The 20,396-nt window shown below is 44.5% G+C and overlaps 1 protein-coding gene across 1 annotated transcript in view; it reads right to left on the reverse strand.

Annotated features, from left to right (window-relative positions):
* The window catches only part of TTC27 (tetratricopeptide repeat domain 27), a 148,294-nt gene that overhangs the window by 46,790 nt on the left and 81,108 nt on the right, over positions 1-20,396 (reverse strand). The window contains exon 13 of the mRNA XM_004582722.2: positions 10,205-10,432. Within this exon, the coding sequence (XP_004582779.2) occupies positions 10,205-10,432 (228 nt within the window). The remainder of the gene's footprint in view (positions 1-10,204; positions 10,433-20,396) is intronic.

A 20,396-nucleotide genomic window follows, 5' to 3' on the forward strand; every position in this document is an offset into this window, starting at 1 on the left:
CAGAGATGACTGAGGTTCAAGAGGTGCCAATAACTGCACAACCCTGGCTGGGTTGCTTGGCTTCTGAGTCTCAGTCGCCCGGATGTTACCTGGGGGAGCCCTCTGGACTCACTCCAACCCACTTCAGACTGAAAACCGAGAGGACAGGGTTCAAAGGTGTGATGGTGCCATCTAGTGGCAGAGCCAGTGTACTGATAGCTCAAATAAAACAAGGAAAATTAGGCCTAAAAAGGAAGTAATATGTCTAAATCCAAACAGCGGTTCTTTCTTTTAATGATTTATTTATTTATTTTTATTGGGAAGGCAGATCAGGTTTAAGGAGAGAAGAGAGAGAAAGTTCTTCCGCCCACTGGGTCTCAATGGCCAGAGCTGAGTTGAACCAAAGCCAGGAGCTGGGAGCCTCTTCCAGGTCTCCTATACGGGTGCAGGGTCCCAAGGCTTTAGGCCATCCTCTGCTGCTTTCTCAGGCCAGAGGCAGGGAGCTGGATGGGAAGCGGAGCAGCTGGGACATGAATTGGTACATGCAATGTGAGGATTTAGCCAATTGAACCATCATACCAAGCCCAGCTGTTATTCAATATTGTGATAAAGAGTGGCGTCAGTGCCTATTAAGCCTCCAGAATTACAACTGAAATGAAATAGTTTGCTGCTCTGAGGAATACCAAAAATGAGGCATCACTACACAATGAGAATAAACTGTTTTCACAAGTAAAAATTTCATTGTCACCATGGTATTTAACACACATGTGCAATAAGTACTGGCTGATTGTATCTCACACTTCTTTCTGATTCATTTAGTTAAAGCGACAGAGAAAGGAACAGGAACAGAAAAAGAATCTTCCATGCACTGGTTAACTCCCCAGCAGGACAGCAGAGCTGCTGATGGGCCAGGCTGGAGCACTCGCAGGAATCTGGAAGGAACAGCGGAATTGCTAGGACTCAAGGCAGACACTCACCGGGACGCGGGCATCCTGGGCAGCAGCTTAGTCCGCTCACAGCACACGCCTGCCTTCCTACTGCTCTTTCTAAAATCACAAGCCTACTATTTAACTGCCTTTCTCCTGAAGTTTCCACAGAATGGATAACCACATTCATTGTTAAATTCCGTACAGGATTAGCTGTTGTGAGTTCTTCCGTCCCGGAGGGGGAAGTCCACATGTTAGTCTAATCCCAAGCCACACTGTGCTCTCCCTTCCTCCAGGTCCCATCTCGTTCCTGGAGCCAGCAGATGAGCTGTTGCACACGGGAAACGACCCACCCTGAACCCTAGTGTTGTCAGGATCGTCTGGGAGTGGATTTTCCTGCATGAAGCTTCATAATGCCATGATTTTAAACATGCACTGCCAGCACTTGTGTAACCAAAATTTCTCACTTCACTAATTTCTAAATTCCCTCCCTAACAAAATACAAATTGTAGCCTAGTGAGTTGTAGCTTCCTCTAAGATCTTCCTTTAAACCCAAGAATCAGCTCTGGGCAGGCATTACAGCCAAGTCAGTACATCGGCCACCTGCTGACTAGTTCTTAGCTGCTCCACTTTCGGTCCAGCTGCCATCTAACAGCCCGCAAACAGCAACAGAACACGGCCCCACAACGTGGGTCCCGGCACTTCAGTGCAAAACCAGAAGAGCTCCTAGCTCCTAGCTCCTGTCTCCTGGCTTTGGCCTGGCTCATTGCTGGGTGCTGAGGCCACCCGGGCAGTGAAACAGTGCATGGAAAATCTGCCTCTTCCTCTCTGTAGCTCTTTGAAATAAATTGATAAGTAAATTTTTTATAATAATACATACCTTTTCTATTACCTTAAATTGCTAATTGTTCAAAGTCCTTCTCTTCCTTTTCCCTAGGTTTAGATCTTACTGGCTCTTGCATTCACACATGCTACCCAGGGAACACATGATGTGAATACAGGTGCATCCGAGACACTCCTGTCAAGTGTCTCCCATCTTTGGGCTACACACGGGGGAATGCCAATGGTTTTCTACCACCATCACTACTAGAGAATTTAGGCAGGACAGCAAACAACCACAATCTAACTTAAAATTGCCTAAGGAACACACTAGACACTCTCCACGTGTTGCCTGAGGCAGGGACTATAACCACCCTTCTTTCATTCCTCCTATATCGCCTACAGCTTTCAATAAGGATGCTTTCCATTTCAATTGAGAATCGGTGTCCTCTCTACTTCCAAGTCTCTCTCAATCACGCCAGACCAACGAGTAAGTCCCAGAAACCTTTCTTAGCAAGTCTCTTCCCTCTGTTCTACCTCTTCAGTGCTCCCAGATCACTCACCATGACCTCCATTCCTTAAACTTTCTCACTGCTTTTGCCATATTACCATTCCTCGAAAGCCACATCCTTATGATTGGATAACCCCTAAGCAGAGCTTTTAGCACTCTTTGCAAATCAGTTCAATCCACATCGTTATCCAGCAGCAATTCCCTGCTCTGCTCCTAAACTGGCAAGTCTAATCATTTCCCACCCCTACATCCAAACCTCATACACAGCAGGTACTCAATGATGTTTAGGTAGGCAATCGCTAATGCACTGTCCGACTGTAACACTTATGAGATGGAAATAGGACACTAAAAATAATTTAAAGTATATGATCTTTTAAAACCTAGGGGGTTGGCCTCTATGTATAGTGCTGGCATCCCATGTGGACACAGGTTTGAGTCCTGGCTGCTCCACTTCCTATCCAGCTCCCTGCTTGTTGCCTGGGAAAGCAGTAGAGGATGGCCCAAAGCCTTGGGACCCTGCACTCATGTGAGAAATTTAGAGGGGGCTCCTGTCTCCTAGCTTCACATCAGCTTAGTTTCAGTCATTGGAGCTATTTGGGGATTGAATCAGCAAATGGAAAACCTTTTCTTTCTTTCTTTCCTTCTCTAACTCTGCTATTAAAATAAAATAAAATAAATCTTGACGGGAGAAAGAAGATGGCGGAATAGCGTAAGGATGCGTTTAAACAGATGGAGACTCTCTAGCCAGGGTGAAGCAGAGAGGCCGTAATCCCGGAAAATAGGAGAGGACAGGCCGATGGCAGAGGGACACCTGGAGACCCGGGGACACGGAAGCACAGAGGCAGCAGAGTGGTGCTGCTGTGACTGGATACATTAGCCAGCATTAGTGATCGGTTGGCGACTGGAGCTCCGCCAGTGGGCAGGTGAGAAGGGGAGGTCACCGGGACTCAGCAGGTGGCCCAAGCATAGAGCTGCCCGGCCAGCTGATCTGCTTGATTCAGCCACAAGCACAGGCAGAATTCACAGTGACTATTGAGCTCTAAAGTCCCACAGCCGCTCTGCCACATGTCTTCATACACACAGACAGCGGGCACCATATAACCTACAAAGGCGAGTGACCAGCTGACCAACCAAAACAAATTTAAAACAGGGTTGGAGGGCTGACAAAAAAAGAAACAATGTGAACAGGCATGGGAAAACTGACAGGGAGTCACATTTTTGCTTTTCACTGCTTCACACACTGATCTGAGAACTGAAGCTTTTTTTTTGTACTTTCTGCATAAATACAAAAATAATATAAGAGGCGATGGGAGCAAGAATTTAATTAGAATTTATTTTTTAAGGATTTATGTTTTAGTTTTGGTCTTGTGTCTGTAAAATCCAGCCTAGGAATTTTACTCAGCTGCCCCTCACACTTCATTCGGCGTCTAACAGGTCACCGACTCCAGCAGTCTGTGTTGAATTTGTTTCAGAAGTTGCTTGGAAAAACAAAGGGGGAGGGTTCAGATAAACAGCCAGAACGCCAGAAGCACAGATGCAAGTGGCACATCTTCTGCTCTGGGAGCACACGCACAGCAGACAGCACCTGCACTTCTGCAGCCTAACCCTGACAGAAGAAAAAACACCTCTATTTTGCTGCATTTCAGAAAGCCACTGGGAAGCACAACAGCCACTCAAAGTCCATTTTCTGTCTGCCTAGTTTTTGTTACTAATCCTAATTGGTTGCACATGTCTGACAAAGCAAGCTAGAACTTTTAAAATTTATTGCAGGACATAAAGCAAACAACCCAGCATAGACAGGCTCCCCTTCAGACAGCTCAAGGCAAGCTGGTGTGCCAGACTGGGTCTGCAGCAATACGGCACAACGAAGCATCCAATGCCTGCATATCTTGGCACCACATACAGTCGGCCTGAACTGGATCCACATGACAAGTTGTAAATACCCTTGCATAACATCTGTCTGAGCAGTGACTCTACTTTGAGAAATTGTCATTTCTTTGTCTAAGTCATTAATTCTAAATGACATAATGAGGCGAGCAAGCCCTGTCAGGCCCTCCTGTGCAAGTTCCTTCACACCATCCCTTCCATTCTGGCCCTCACGCACAATGGTAACTGTCACGGCTAAACCCGGGCTTTACTAGTGACTCATGACCCTGTCTACTTCCAGTATCTCTCAGAAGCAATGCTGCCAAAGCAATATTCCTGAATTATCGCCTTACACACCACATTCTTTAAACAAAACTCCTGAAGGCTTCCTCTGCGAAACCAAAAGCCAAAGAGTTTATCTTCACATGTAAGACCTCTCATAATCTGGCTCCAGCCAGCATTCCCACTGTACCTGCCTGTTATTTTACTCTGAAAACAGGCCATCTACTAACCCTTCTGTTTCCACACACACAGGTACACACACCCTTAGCTACTGTCCTTCTTTTACCTGCTCAAGTATTCCCTTGTTATTTCAAAGTCAAACCCAAAAACCCAACATCGTCTCTTCGTTGTTAGCCAAAGGCAAGAATGTCCCCCTTCAATTCTAAGTAACACCATACAAACAAAACCCATCTGTTATTTACTTATTGTATTGAATTGTTAACTAGGTTTAGCTATACTCTTTTCACCAAATTATACTGAGGATAAAACCCAAAATAAGTAGTGGTCTATTGCTACTTTTTATCTTGATGCAGTGCTACATGCATAGTATATGTTTCACTGAATAAATGATCAATATTCACCCATTCAGCAAATATTAAACAAATACCTACTGTGTGCAAAGCATTACTAAAGGCACAAGGAAAATACAAAATAAACCATATAGATGAAATTTCCATCTATGCAGGGCTTATATTCTAACAGAGGAGAAACAGAATTTTTAAAGTAAGTTACAGGTAATTTTAGGAGGCACTAAATGCAACGGAATGAAATGAAGCAGGGAGGAGAAATTAGCAATCTGGGGTTAAATAGAAGAGGTATGGAAGCCCTCTCTGAGAAAATGAGATTCGAGCAAAGACTTCGGCGAGGGGAGGGAGCTAAGCAGGTGGGTGTCTGGAACACTCCAGAAAGAAGAGTAAGAATTAATACTGTGAGGTGGGAGTGTGCCTGACATGTTCACAGCAGAACCGAGAGGATGATGTGGGAGGGAAGAAAAGGGATGAACAAGAACTCCCCTGAGGGAAACCTTGAGAGCCATGAGGACTCTGGTAGTGCAGTGGGGAGGCACGGGGTGACAGACTGGGCCAAGCTGGGAAAGATGAACTTCCATGTTCCCTTGAGGACAGGCAAATGGGGGAAAGGAGAGCTGAATAAAGGAGGTCTCACAGCTAGCTAACAAGGCAAGACACAGTGGGACTCCGGAACAGGGAGGGGCAGGAGGAAAGGAGCGGTCTGACTACAGGCACATTTGGAAGGTATGCTGAGGGCTCTCAGAGAAACAGAAGTCAAGGTCAACTCCAAGGTGAAACAGAACTGCCACTTACAGGGACAGGGCTGAGCTTAGGGAGAGCCGACTTTAGGAGGCCGAGGACATTTCAGAAACTAGGAATTTTTTTTTTTTTTTAAATCCAAGAGATATAGTTTCCGCTGATCTTTTTTTTTTTTTTTTTAAAGATTTATTCATTTTATTACAGCCAGATATACACAGAGGAGGAGAGACAGAGAGGAAGATCTTCCGTCCGATGATTCACTCCCCAAGTGAGCCACAACGGGCCGATGCGCACCGATCCAAAGCCGGAAACCAGGAACCTCTTCCGGGTCTCCCATGCGGGTGCAGTGTCCCAGTGCATTGGGCCATCCTCAACTGCTTTCCCAGGCCACAAGCAGGGAGCTGGATGGGAAGTAGAGCTGCCGGGATTAGAACCGGCGCCCATATGGGATCCCGGGGCTTTCAAGGCGAGGACTTTAGCCGCTAGGCCACGCCACCGGGCCCAGAAACTAGGAATTTTAACATCAAGTAATGAATGGGGAGACTGAACAAGCAAAAAAGGTACAGGATTCTAGAGCTCAAGGGAGAAGACCGAAGTGGTCAGGAGTTGTCCATGCACAGCTGGTATTTAACGCTGTGAGACTACGTGCAGACAAGGCCCGAGGAGCTAACCTGTAGGCGCTGCGGGGAGCCAGCAAGGAAGACAGGAACGCGGCAGGAGGGCAGGGTGACACAGCCACCCTGAGCCGGATGCAGCTTGCCACAAGAGCTCATGGGCACGAGGGATCTGACACTGGCTCACGGGCAGTGTGGTAAGGAATTCATTCTTCCTAACACACAGCAGCCGTGCTGAGGTAACTCTTAGTCACAGGCTACTAAATGGCAGGGATAGGGCATAGCTTCCCAGGAAAGGGCAATGTCAGCAAAGGAACACAGCATAGCGATCCCAACACCAACAGTGAGACGGGTTAGAGCAGGAGTGTGCAACTGCAGCTCTGCTGATATTATTGGCTGTTGTAAGATGTGCAGTTTTTAAAAGGCTTATCTATGTATTTATTTATTTATCTGAAAGGCAGAGTTAGAGGGAGAGGTCATCTTCCACCCCAAACGGCCACAATGGTTGGTGCTGGGCTGGCTGGAAGCCAGGAGCCAGGAGCCACTGGTGCCACAGTTGGCGGTGGCTTTATCTACTACGCCACAGTGCTGAACTAACCTAATGACATTATAAGCCAGATCATTCTTTACTGTGGGATACTGTGCTGTGTGTTATGGAATCGGTACCCACTAGATGTTGGTTACAACTCCTCCCTCTGCTTACTCATTGTAAAAACCAAATACACCTCCAGAAGTTGTCAAATATCCTTTGTAGGGACGGGGAAAAAAAGCACTTGAATTGAGAACCACTGAATGAGAACAAACGGTCAATAAAATCTAACTCCTGGGATCGGCCTGGTGGCACACCACACTAACCTTCCGCCCTGCGGAGCTGGCGACCAATACGGGCACAGTTCCTGTCTTGGCAGGCCCATTTCTGATCTAGCTCACTGCTAATGGCTGGGAAAGCAGCTCAATCCCTTAGGCTCATGCATCCATGTGGGAGACCCAGAAGAAACTCCTGGCTCCTGGCTTCAGATCAGCTCAGCTCTGGTTGTCATGGCCATTTGGAGAGTGAACCAGCAGACTGAAGATTTGTCTCTCCATCTCCTCTATAAAATCTGCCTTTCAAATGAAAAAAAAAAATTTAAGCAAATTCAGTACTTTATGCTAATGTTGTACACTTAGCCCTACCCTGTTCTCTGTTTTAGGTTTTTAACCAGTCTCCTGAATTGGAAGATTCTAGTTGTATTCACCACCCACACTGAGAAAAGCAAGCAGTTAGATCAAACAGCCGTAGAAAATGCACCGTACCCCTGATTCCTGCTAACACACACCATGGAAGGCAGCAGGCGATGGCTCAAGTACACAGATCACTGTCACCCACATGCGAAGCCCAGATGGAGTTCTCCGTTTGCAGCTTTGGCCTGGCCCACCCCCAGCTACGATACATGGCTGGGATAGAGACAGACCCGACTAAGCAAGGCTATAACACCTGTGCGCTGCATGTGGACTAGATCAGGGCCGCAGCATCAGCTGGCAGAAGCTGGCACTGGGGACTAATTCTGTCAAGTCAAATCACAGGACCACCTAAAGAGTGCATAAACGGGGACAGAGAGACCTGGGAGGGAAAAGTGGGTTCCCCCTTCCTGGATCATATTCCCGTGGGAGGGCATGAAAACTAGGACGGGGGCTGGGATGGCTAGATAGAGAGGCACTCAACAACATCCGTAAGAGCTGGATGGTTGAGTTGATTAGATAGAACTAAGCTTTAATACCCATTGACAAGTACCAGAGCCAAATGGGATGGGGGACAGACTGGTCTTCTGCTACACATACTGGCAAACCAGGGTAGGGGACGGGCTTGGTGGGGGTTATTGTGGGTCGCCCCGGCTAGGCTGTAGCTCCCACTGGTTGATGTAAGGGCCGAACCAGACTGGACTGCAACACCCATTGGTTCCAGTGCAACTTGGGACTGAAAACAGAACCAACCCAGCAGTTGCAACCACCAGCTGATCGGGTGATGGACTGTGCCAGGCCCTGTGCTTGCTAGAACATGTAAGAATCTAGTCTGGGAATACCTCAAAGTATCTTTGGAGATCTCCCCAATCGAATTGCTGGACTCAGAACTCTAACCAAGAAAAGACAGAAGACAGAACGGGACAGTCATTCATCTCAGCTATATGTTGGCAGCAAAGGGGCAAACGGAGACTTTATGATGGACCATGTCAATCAGTGGACGACCTCATCGAGCGAAACTGGCAGCAATTCATAACTGGAGAACTATTAGCACCACTTGGGCACATATCTCGGAGCATGCCCCACATCCGGGACTTGGGGTGGGCGGGAAACCGGGTGGGGCTTCTCCCTCAATGTCCCCCTTTACCTCAGATGCATGATGGAAACAATATGGACATAATGGCATTGCCCACTTTCCTATCCCCCTGAACCTTTTTTTTCTTTTTTTCTTTTTTTTTTCTTCTTTTTCCTTTAACTGTAATTAACTATGTAAAGATTGTCAACAACAATACAATAAAAAGAAAAAAATTAAAAAAAAAAAAAAAAAAGTTTCCTGAGGTGGAAAGTAAATGACAGTTACCAGGGACCAGGGAGGCAGGGGGAGGGGGAGAAGGCTTGGAGGGGTTGGGAGGGCGTGGCACAGCAGAAGCATTAAATGGGCACAGGGGTTCAGAGTCACAAGGTCAGAGTTTCTGGAGATAATGCCCAGCAGGTGAATGTACCTACCACCACCCCAAATAGAAAGAACTGTAAGAATTCTTTTTTTTTTTTTTAAAGATTTACAGAGAGAAGGAAATACAAAAGGATCCTGCCTCTGCTGGTTTGCCTCCCCAAATGGCTGCAATTGCTGGAGCTGAGCTGATCTGAAGCCAAGAGCCAGGAGTCTCCTCCAGGTCTCCCATGTGGGTAGAGGAACCCAAGGCCTTCGGTCACCCTCTACTGTTTCCAAGGCCACAAGCAGGAGCTGGATGTGAAGTGGAGCTGCCATAATACAAACTGGAGCCCATATGGGATCCCAGGGTGTGCAAAGCGAGGATTTAGCCAATGAGCCATGATGCCAGGCCCAAGAATTCCTTACTAGGAAATGATGAAGTTGGTATTTGATACAGTTGTTAAACCACCAATTGCAATGTCTGCATCCCATGGTGCCATGCCTAGAGCGCCAGCTCTTCTCCTACCAAAGCTGCTTCCCACCAATGTGTACCCCAGGAGGGGGCAGGTGATAATGCCCCAAGTTGCCCATGTTGGACATTCAGACTGGGTTACAGTCTCCTGGCTTTGAAGGGCATTTGGGGTATGAACCAGCACATGAAAGAGTTATTTCTGCCTGTTTCTCTGATAAGAAAATTATTTGCTAACTGAACATATTAGATACAAAATAAAGTTAAACTCTTTTCCCCTCAAATTAGATTCTTTGCCATAAATATATCATGCCACTTTAAAAACGTGGATCTTGGGGCCCAGTGCAATAGCCCAATGGCTAAAGTCCTCACCTTGAACACATTGGGAACCCATAGGGGCACCAGTTCTAATTCCAGCAGCAATGCTTCCCATCCAGCTTCCTGCTTTGTGGCCTGGGAAAGCAGTGGAGCATGGCTCAGGGTCTTAGGACACTGCCCCCATTTGGGAGACTTGGAGAAAGCTCCTGATTCCTGGCTTAGGATCAGCTACTTACCAGAGGATGAAGGATCTTTCTCTCGGACTCTCCTTCTCTCTGTGAGATCTGCCTTTTCAATAAAAAACTGATAGATCTTAAACACGCACACGCACACTCAAAAGAAAGAAAGTAGGGGAAAACTTACCACTCACTTTCGGTGGCAAGCAAGAAGCAGAGTACAGACTACATTCTTAGCTCCCAAAGACAAGCACTCCAGTCATGGGGATGGAAGTGGGAACACGCTCAGCAAGAATCAAATGCAGCGAGAGCTGACATGGTCTAACCTGCATGGGATTGATCTTGACAGAGCGTTCAAAGCACTCCACACACTGCTGAAACTCCTTGTTGCGAAGGTGAAGGAGGGCTTTGGAGCGCTGAGCCCGGGCGCTGCGGTGGCGGGACAGCTCCCAGGCCTTGTCGTAGCAAGCATGGTCCCGGAGCACATCGCCAAGTAAGCAGTACAAACGCGGGCTCTCTTTTTTCTCCAGCTCTTGTCTAAGGATTTCTTCTGCCTAGAAACAGCAACAGAAATAACAAAATTGCTTAATTGTGACTGATAATTTTTAGCTCACCTACATATTTTGCTCCACAAGATGCAAAATTCTTTTCAGCATTTGAGAACATTTATTTATTTCAAGTATCTAGGACAGAAAATTGATTAAAGAGAAGACCAACGGAAGGCAAATGTAGTACAAGTAAAAGACAGAAACAAGGGATGACAGTGAAATACTACTCAACTGGCCTTCTGGAATCCTCAAGGAAAAGCACCAAAGAAAGGCTTACTTCAGAAGAGCAGGTGGACTATTCAGTGGTCCCTGGGGTGGCACTATTGGAAGGTGCCCTACTGGGAGATGGGGCCTAATGGGAGGTATTTAGGTCACCGGGTATGCTCTCAAGGGCAGGTCTCAGAGTACCACCAGAGAGGCCGAAGTTGGACCTAACCATCTTTTCTGCCTCTTGGCTTATCGTTTCTTCCTTCTGCAATACTCATCCATTTATCCTAGGCCCCTTGCCACAGACAAACCTTGTGCTATGCCAGTCAGATATTTAAACATTTTTTTCCCTTTATTTACTTTATTTATGTTATAGGCAAAGAGAGAGTTCCCTCTCACTGGTTCACTCCCCAAATGCTGGCAAAAGCTTTCAGCCAGTAACTCAATCCAGTTCTCCAAGGGAACACAAGGCAATGACTCAACTACTGACGTCATCACCTGCTGACATCATCACCTGCTGCCTTCCACAGTGCGCACTCGCAGAGCGCTGGGATCAGGAGCAAAACCTGGACTTGCATGGAAGCACTTCCAATGAAACATCGCAAGTAGTGTCTCTGCTGCTAGGGCAAACATTCACCCCGTGCCTAGACTCTGAATCACTACTACTGTGAACTAAGTTCCCTCTCTTCAAAAACAGGATTTTGCTGCAGTAACAAAGAGCTGACTAATGCAAGTGTTGTGCTGTGCACTGACCATTACTCAAGCTACTTCTGTACCTGCGACTACCAGTCGGTGACTTGCTCCTAATCACGCCTGCAATCTATTGTTGGTAAAAGGAGCAAGAGGCAGTAGCAGTTTTACTTCACATCCTCAGAAACATAAACACCTTGCGATAAATAGCAGTGGGGCTGCCAATGATGCTAAGACAGCTTTTGTCATCATAGACGGACAAACCCAGGAAAGCCATCCTTCCATAAACGAACATGAGAGTTTGAAAGACCTTAACATACACAAATCTGAAAGTCTACTTGATTTTCTTTAGGTTGAACACAGCTAAAATTCTTGAGCAGCCTAATTTCTGTGGAATCTCTGAAAACAGATTTGTGCTTCTGATAGGCTAAAACATCTCTGGATGTTGGCCCTTCTGCATTCGACTCAAGAGTGGCTGATGTAGGCTGTTAAGCCTAATCTGAAAATGCAACCAGAATCCTAAAACAGCTTCAAAAGGAAAATTATTTTAACTCCCAAATAGCAAAAATAAACATGAAGGGGCAGCACTGTGGTGTAGCAGGTAAACCAACGCCTTTAGTACCAGCATCCCATATAGGCGCCAGTTCAAGTCCCAGCTGTTACGCTTCCAAACAAGCTCCTTCTAGTGTGCCTGGGAAAGCAGCAGAGAACAGAAAGTATTTGGGACCCTCACTCACATGGGAGACGTGGATGAAGCTTCTGCTTTCTGGCTTTGGACGAGTCCAGTTCGGGTCAATGTGGCCTTTCACATAGTGGATAGAAATTCCCTCTCTCTCTCTCTCTCTCTCATTCTCTCTCTCTCTCTCTCTGCCTTTGAAACGAATAAACAAACAAATAACTATGCAAGTTCCTGGCTCCACGCTTTAGCTTGGTCTAGTCATGACCATTTCAGCCATTTCAGAAGAAAAACAGCAGATGGAAGATCTCTCTCTCTCTGTAACACTAATCTTCAAATACATTTTTTAAAAAATCTTTACAATCTTTACATGCTTCACAAATAAGTAAGCATATTTTAAGATATAATTGATGTAATTTCTCTATTTGCAAATAATGTCACTAATATGTCTAATCATAACTGTAAAGTCACCTATAAAGAGATATACTCGGGCCGTATGTGATAGCCTGGCGGCTAAAGTCCTCACCTTGAACGTATCCACTTCCCATCCAGCTCCCTGCTTGTGGCCTGGGAAAGCAGTCAAAGGATGGCCCAAAGCCTTGGGACCCTGCACCCGTGTGGGAGACCCGGAAGAGGCTCCAGGCTCCTGGCTTCAGATTGGCTCAGCTCCAACCGTTGCAGACACTTGGGGAGTGAACCACTGGACAGAATATCTTCCTCTCTGTCTCTCCTTCTCCCTGCGTATCTGCCTTTCCAATAAAAATAAATATTTTTTTTAAGAGAGAGATACTCAACAAAAATTATACCTTAAAGACCGTAATGGCAATAGAATTTTTGCTGAGATGATAGTATGGTTAAAAGCACTTTTCTTGACAGACTGGCACTGAAAGTTGGACCTTATACAGTCCTACAAATTCTGCAAGTTAATTCACTTAATAAGCTCATTTCTGTATATTCAGTTACAGTGAATTCTGGGGTCTGCAATTAAGCAAAAACTACTGGAGTGAGTGAGTACAGAACTGACTGCTGGCAGTAAAACTTTGGGGATTAAAATGGGATTTGTAACTGGCATCTTACCTGATGAGCTTTGAAGAAGTGAGTATGCAGTGATCATGTCAGGGTGAAACATGGTAACCATGATATCCAGGGACAAAACAACCGCATAAAGCGTCTACCAAATTCAGGGCTCTGTGTATGGAGTTGTGGGCTATTTCATGAAAGCACAAATCAATGGTGTATAAGCTGGCTGCCTTCATGTTCACTGGACAGCTCAAGAGAGAAAATGATACTCAGTTTTTTAAATCATCAAGGTCAGAGAATTTCTACAATTACTTAAAATAATTTATTTTCCCTCATAGCTGCCAAGCTGGGGCAGCTGAAGCCAAATGTGTGTCAATATTGCTCTACCAGAATTGCTGAATTAAGATGTTGAACTAACTCAGATTCACTAGTTCAATGCGAAACTTAAGGCATTTTGGTTGGACTGATCAAATATATTTTAGTCTGCCACCTGATTTTTCTTCCACTGGCAATTAGCTATCTACTATTTTATTTTTTCTTTTAGTGATTGCCTTTGGGTGAACTTGAGATCACAGGAAGTGATACACTGCAACTTACCAAGTTGGATCGTTCCTGGAATGCTCACTCGGAGCCCTGTGTGCCCGGTTAAGTAGCCCTACTACCTGAGGTCACCACACTGTGAAAAGACCTACACTATTTCAACAGAAAAAGCCACACAGAAAAGCCCTATGAGTGGATGAAGAGCTGCCTAGTTAGTCCTCAGCTGTCCCAGCTGCAACTGCCACCTTACTCCAATGACATGGCATATCACACGCCACTACCAAGGCACGCCCTGCCTGAATTTAGTCCACAAAATCTATAGAGAGAAAAATGGAGGTTGTATTTCTAAGCTACTAAGTTTGAGTAAGCTTGTAACACAACCATAGTCATTGTAGCAGCTGTTTCAAGCCAGAGGTTAAGTTCAGTATCAGATACTTCACCATGGCCAGAGCAGAAGAGAGCACCAATTGTGAAAGGGCAAGAAGATAGCATTTAAATAGATACATTTGGAATGACTTGGATAACAGAAACCTTCAATCCTCTGAGGCTGCCACACCAGCAGAGGCAGCCCTCCCCTACCTGGTCAGTCTAGGGCTACATGGATAATGGTTATATGGATAGCAGGTTTCCATCCCGCATAGCTATATGGACAGCAGGTTTCCATCCACATAGCTCCCAGACAAATAAATAAACTTGCATGCAAAAGACTCCAAGATTTTGTGAATTTACAGGGGACCAGGTGGTAAAACAGGGCCCAAGCGTGTTACAACAGAGACAAAAACTATCATAATTTAATTCAAGCTGAATTTAGATACCCATCAGTAAGTTTTGATTCACATTGCAATTCAAGCAGCTGAGGATGGTTCTAAATTATTTGCTCAACTGCTTCACTAAAACCTGGACTCAAATGTGGCTCAAATTAAACAAAGTTGAGATGCCAGAAATTCCTTGTGGAGGAAAGAATCCAAGAACTCAGAATAAAAAGGTGGTTGTTAAATCTTCATTTGTAACCTGTTCACCCATCCTTCACTATGTCCCTTAATTGGGCCCAGGGGATACTCCCTTCATCTTGGCTTTGAGAAATACATAGCATATGGATGAACCAGCATTCTTGGAAAATGCTATGGCAGATGTCTTGTGTAAGGCGTGGAAGAACTTGGATGTCCTGTTAAAAAGAGCTTTATTGTTGCAATGGGGAAGATTAGAACCCAGGCTATTGAGGCCTGCTAATAGCAGAGATCCTGGAAGCAAGAGGATCACAGTAAAATTGCAACAGGCATGGCTTGAGTGATCTTTAGAAATAGTTGGGCCAGCATGGATCTTAAGAAATGAGTGGCTAATCACCAAACTTTAGAGCCAAATTAGATGAATAGTCGACAAAGTACAAACTTGATTTATGAAACAGAAGTCAATTATTCAAACTAAAACACAATTCAAGATTGGAGACCAGATGCCTGCCATGAGCCCCTCAGGCTAAGACACTGTCTCACACCTCATTCTTAGCCCTGAGTCAGTTCACAGACTCAGATCCTCTTAAACAGAAATAAAGGAAAAACCAACATCATGGAGGAAGAACCCTGCAAGAACAGAGCAAGTATACAATGTAGTTCTTTCCCCCCCTCTTCAATGCAACCATTTAACAGTTAACTGTATGCAGGGGAAAAATATACAACTCATCCTTTCAGTGTTAGCTTTAGTTAATGTTAATCCTTTGAGACACAGAATACCACTGTGATGCGAGAATTGGGTTGGAGAGTCAGTTCATCCCAGAGAGGGCTGAGTAAGTCACCGAGCCACACCATGCCAGTTCCTACTTCTTGACTACGGGATGGAGGGAGATACACAAGTAGTCAGTAGAGCCTCTGGAGCGTACAACTGCAGTACAGAGGCCAAGTCAAAGTCCCAGAAGCTTCCTCTGCCCATTAAAGAATAAATCCAAAGGAACAATGTCTATGGAAACTCTCAAACCCTTAAAAACAAACAAACAAACAAACAAAAAACCGTCTTCCTGAAGGAAAAACTCAGGTGTGTTTTACAGGAAGTAAGAATCTTTTCATCTAAACATACATTAAAAAGGATAAAAGCACATTCTCAAATGCATAAAGATACCAATAAATGAGCAACTGGTCCCGACGAACCTGCATGGCTTTTAAAAATCTTACTAGATACAAGTTTGAAAGACCATTCCCCAGTTCACACATACACACAAATCTGGGCTGTTTCAATAAATAAATTACTAAATAGTCAAGAAAAAGAGAGAGAGAGAGCGTCCATCTGTTGGTTGACAACCCAAAGGTCCACAATGACCAGTTTGACCTGGAGCCATAATTCCGGTGTTCCATGTAGGTGACAGGGAACCAACTACTTAAATTATTAGCTACTGCTTCTTAGGGTCTACATTAGAAGCAAGGCGGACTTGGGAGCTAACGATGGGAATCAAATCTGACATACGATGCAGGCATCTTAACAAGCAGGACAGACGCCTTCTCCAAACACTCTATTTTGCCTTATAATTCCACACAACCAAGTTTTATTATTACTATTTTTTTTAAATAAAGCAAGCATTTATTAAATTGGATGAAGTAACAGCAGAGTATATTTAGCATGTTGTGAACATGAATATGGCAAATTATCATAATACTATTTTTGATAATAACTGTGTACAAAGAGTGAATCTCGGCATGAAATCAAGTCAGCCAAGATTTGAGCCGAGCAAACAACAAGTATCCAAGGGCCACTGCTCATCTCTGCCCAGCAAGTGTAACAGTATGGGAGCCTGCCCTAGTTTTTCCACATATTTTTGATCCTTTAAGATAAGACAAGAAACTTAGATTGTTTTTTTTAGTGAAATGTGAAAATGTTTACTCTAATACTGTCTAAAATATTGTGTGGAACGCCTGTCTGGCCTATATCCACCCATAAGCTGCCAGTCTGCAACTTCTATTGATCATTAAACTTTAGAGTGAACATCAGGTGTTCTTCCTTCCACTTCTGCACAACAGAACTCCTCTTCCTACAGGAGACCCATTGCATGCATAGTACAGGCAGGGTCTGTCCAAGAGAAAAGCAGACACCCAGGCTCTGCAGTCTTCCAAATAATGCTCCTGCTGGATAAATAGAAATGACTGTATTTTCTTCTGAGATTCAGATCAAGCTTCCTGTGGCCACCAGGTTTGGTGTGTGCTCATTCTCTTACAATCGGCAGTCTCAATACATCCTGGAAAATGATACCACAGAATCCACTCCACAGACTTCCAACTATAAGTTGAGCACCTGAGAAAGTGAAGGGGACTACAAACGTCTGTGCCGCTGCACTGCAGTAAGGCCATCACCAAGTCACATGGACAGCTGGGGACTCTGGCCTGCATTTACACCGTACCTCAGAGAAGCTGAACGAATCAGATGTGAAATGTATCCAGCATTTTGTCAAGCATGTGGCAAGCCTAAACTAATGTTTGTCTCCGTCAACTGCCACCACTAGAAAATCAGATTAGAAAGCAAGATGCTTGACAACTCAACACCAGGAAGGAGAAAAGGACTCAAAATGTCTCCCAAGAACCTCAAAATCTTCCATAAATATTCCTTTGGTTAAACCACGTACAGTTTCTCCGAGGACAGATCAATTGCTATTGCCAACTGTGAAGTGGGCAATTATATAACCGAACCAACAAAAACTGAGAAAATGAAGTCAAACAGGAAACAAACAAAAGAACTAACAATAAATTAAAGCTAAATTTTTCCACAAGGCTAATTTCTAATCAAAATCAAAATCATGAAAAGAAGTGCTAGGAGTCTTGGGAAAGGAATCTGAGCAACATGAAAGCTGAATGGATTACTGTGTTAGGGAAGGATGACAGAGAAGGAAACAGAGCTGCAGACACGAAGGTAAAAGAGCAATGGCTCAGCCACTGCCCTGGGCACCTGTCAGAGCACACGGAGTATTCTGCTCAGGTGCATCTATCCCACAAGACCAGAATCATCTTGAAGGGAAGCTTTGGTATCCATCTTGACAATACCACTGCCCAAGTATGCAATTAGCTATTCTATACGGCTGAAAGAACTCAACTGAAAATCTCCAGTACTGAAGTTTCTAATGGACTTCAGATTTTAAACAGACACATAAAAGATGCTCTCCACTTGGAAAACAGAGAAAATTCCTTTAGGGGACACACTCCAGCTGAAATCAATATTGAGTACCATGACGAGACTAAATTAGAGCAGAGTGCACAACAATCTGTCCTGGAGAATGAGGAGCTCAGATAGCTGAACTCAAACACAAGCCCTTTCAGCACCTGAGGCAACTCTTCGTGGGACTAAAGCTCTAAGGAGCAAACTGATGGCCTAACAGGCGAGTCTGAAGTGCTGAGAGTCCCTCATGAAAAACATGCCATAGTGAGATAAAACATTTCAGGAAAACAATAATACTTCACTCAGAAGGAATTATCAAAACAAACTTTTCTTCTGGACTATGATTTGTTGTTTCATTTGTGAATCTGTAGCATTAAAATTTTAATGCATGATAAAAGCAGTTTCCATCTGACCTAGCCATCTCATAGGGTCATGGAGCCACAGCAAACACATCAGAGACCCAAAAAAGCTCCTGGCTCCCAGCTTCACATAAGGTCAGTTCTGGCTGCTGCAGCCCTCCGGGGAGTAAACCAGTAAATGAAAGATCTTTCCTTCTCTCTCTGTAAAATCTGCCTTTTAAATAGAAATAAACAGATCTTTAAAAAAAAAAATAAATAAAGAGGGCACAGTGCGATAGCGTAGTGGTTAAAGTCCTTGCCTTGAATGCACCAAGATCCCATATGGGCACTGGTTCTAATGCCGGTGACCCCGCTTCCCATCCAGCTCCCTGCTTGTGGCCTGGAAATGCAGTCGAGGACAGCCCAAAGCTTTGGGACCCTGCACCCGCATGGGAGACCTGGCAGAAGTTCCTGGCTCCTGGGTTCGGATTGGCTCAGTTCCAACCGTTGCTGCTGCTTGGGGAGTGAACTATCGGACAGAAGATCTTCCTCTCTGTTTCTCCTCCTCCCTGTATATCTGCATTTCCAATAAAAATACATAAATCTTAAAAAAAATAAAGAATATAGAAATGACAGATGTAGGCTAAACAATTAGAACTTTACTCCAGGAGAGTGGGAAAAAAGGCAGATGAATAATTTTTTAAAGACTTTTTTTTTAAGTTTTTTTAAGGTCACAGTCACACTATTAGACTGGCCTCCTGGTAACAGCTTTTTGACTTTTTTTTTTTTAAGGGGGCTATAGGGTGGGCGTTTGGCCTAGTTAGAATGTCCATGTCCCACACTCAAGTGCCTGGATTCAATTCCTGGCTCCAGCACCTAATTTCAGGCTCCTACTAAAGCAGACCTTGGGAGGCAGCAAGTATTGGCTTAAGTGTTCCTGACCACACGCAGGAGATAAGGCTTGCACTGCCGGCCCCCAGGCTTCAGACCAGCCCGGTTCCAGCCTCACAGGCATTTGGGGAGTGAACTACAACAGCAGAGTACATATTCCTTTTCTCTATCCTATCTTCCTCCCTACCTCACTCTCTCCTTCTCAAATTATATTTAAAAAAACTCATAAAGCTGGTATGTGCATATGTGTGCACACATGCAACTAGCACATCTTTGGGCATAGTCTATCCAGCTCCAGCCTTATTTCCCAAAGCAAATAGCAAGAACAGATTCTGATTTTCCCTCCTGAGAGGCATTCTAAGTGAAGAGTGATCACTGCCAAGGTGCTCTACTGACCTTGACACAGTGACTATGAATGGCCACAGCTAAGAGTTCTCCCAAGGACAACCCTGCCAGCTGAAAGGCAGTTTTTTCCCTCATTTAAATTCTTGTTCTATGAGCAGCAACTGAGAGGTGAAAAGTACAAAACACTTCACCACACCCCAGGCAGACACTCCCAGCTAGGATTATATGTGGTGGTGCCTGGTCCTATCAACTCTCTCCTGCAGCCAACTGATCACTAATTACTTTGTACATTTATGACAACATCAAGCTCTGGCTTGATTTCTCAAAGGGTAATTGCCAAAACAAATATTCCAGTTCCAAGATAAAACTGAATAATTTAAAACAGGTCTAGTTATCCAATTAGCTGATCATTCCTTTTTGCATTACCAAGTTATAAAGTCCTTTAAATCACATGCTTTTCTCATTTAAGTGAGCACAACAGGTTTTAACTTAACCAGTACATGACAATAATGAAATGAATATATATTAAAAGGCAGTACATAGAGACACTATTGAAAATGCACTACATAAGGATGTATCCACAGCAAACTTAGTATTCACTGGGAATGAAGATTCTCTTCTTGAAGGACACAATGAATCAAAAATTGAGTAGAAAGGCCTCAACAATAGAATGAATAAGGCAGAACAGAGAATCTCAGAATTGGAAGATATTTCTTGCCGCAATGGAGAATCAATCAAAAAGCTGAACGTAGAGCTGGGTCACCCACCCCCAAAAGTATTCAAGAATTATGAGACACTATTAAAACACCAAATATAAGAGTTATGGAAGTTCCAAAAATTATAGCAAGAGAAGCTGGGCTCAAAGCTGCATTCAATGAAATAATAAATGACAACGTCCCTAATATGGAGAAAGAATTGGGAAACAACACCCAGGAGGGTTACAGAACTCCCAACAGGGTTGACCTAAAGCAATCTTCACCACAACAGGATAATCAAGCTCTTTTCAGTAGAACATAAGGAAAAGTTCCTTAAATGCACATGTAAAAAAACAAAAAACAAACAAAAAAACCTGACATACAAAGGAACCCCAATCAGACTCACTGCTGACCTCTCAAAGGAAACTCCATAGGCCAGA

Source organism: Ochotona princeps, chromosome 8 (genome assembly GCF_030435755.1).
Source record: "Ochotona princeps isolate mOchPri1 chromosome 8, mOchPri1.hap1, whole genome shotgun sequence".
In the NCBI taxonomy this organism is placed as follows: Eukaryota; Metazoa; Chordata; class Mammalia; order Lagomorpha; family Ochotonidae; genus Ochotona; species Ochotona princeps.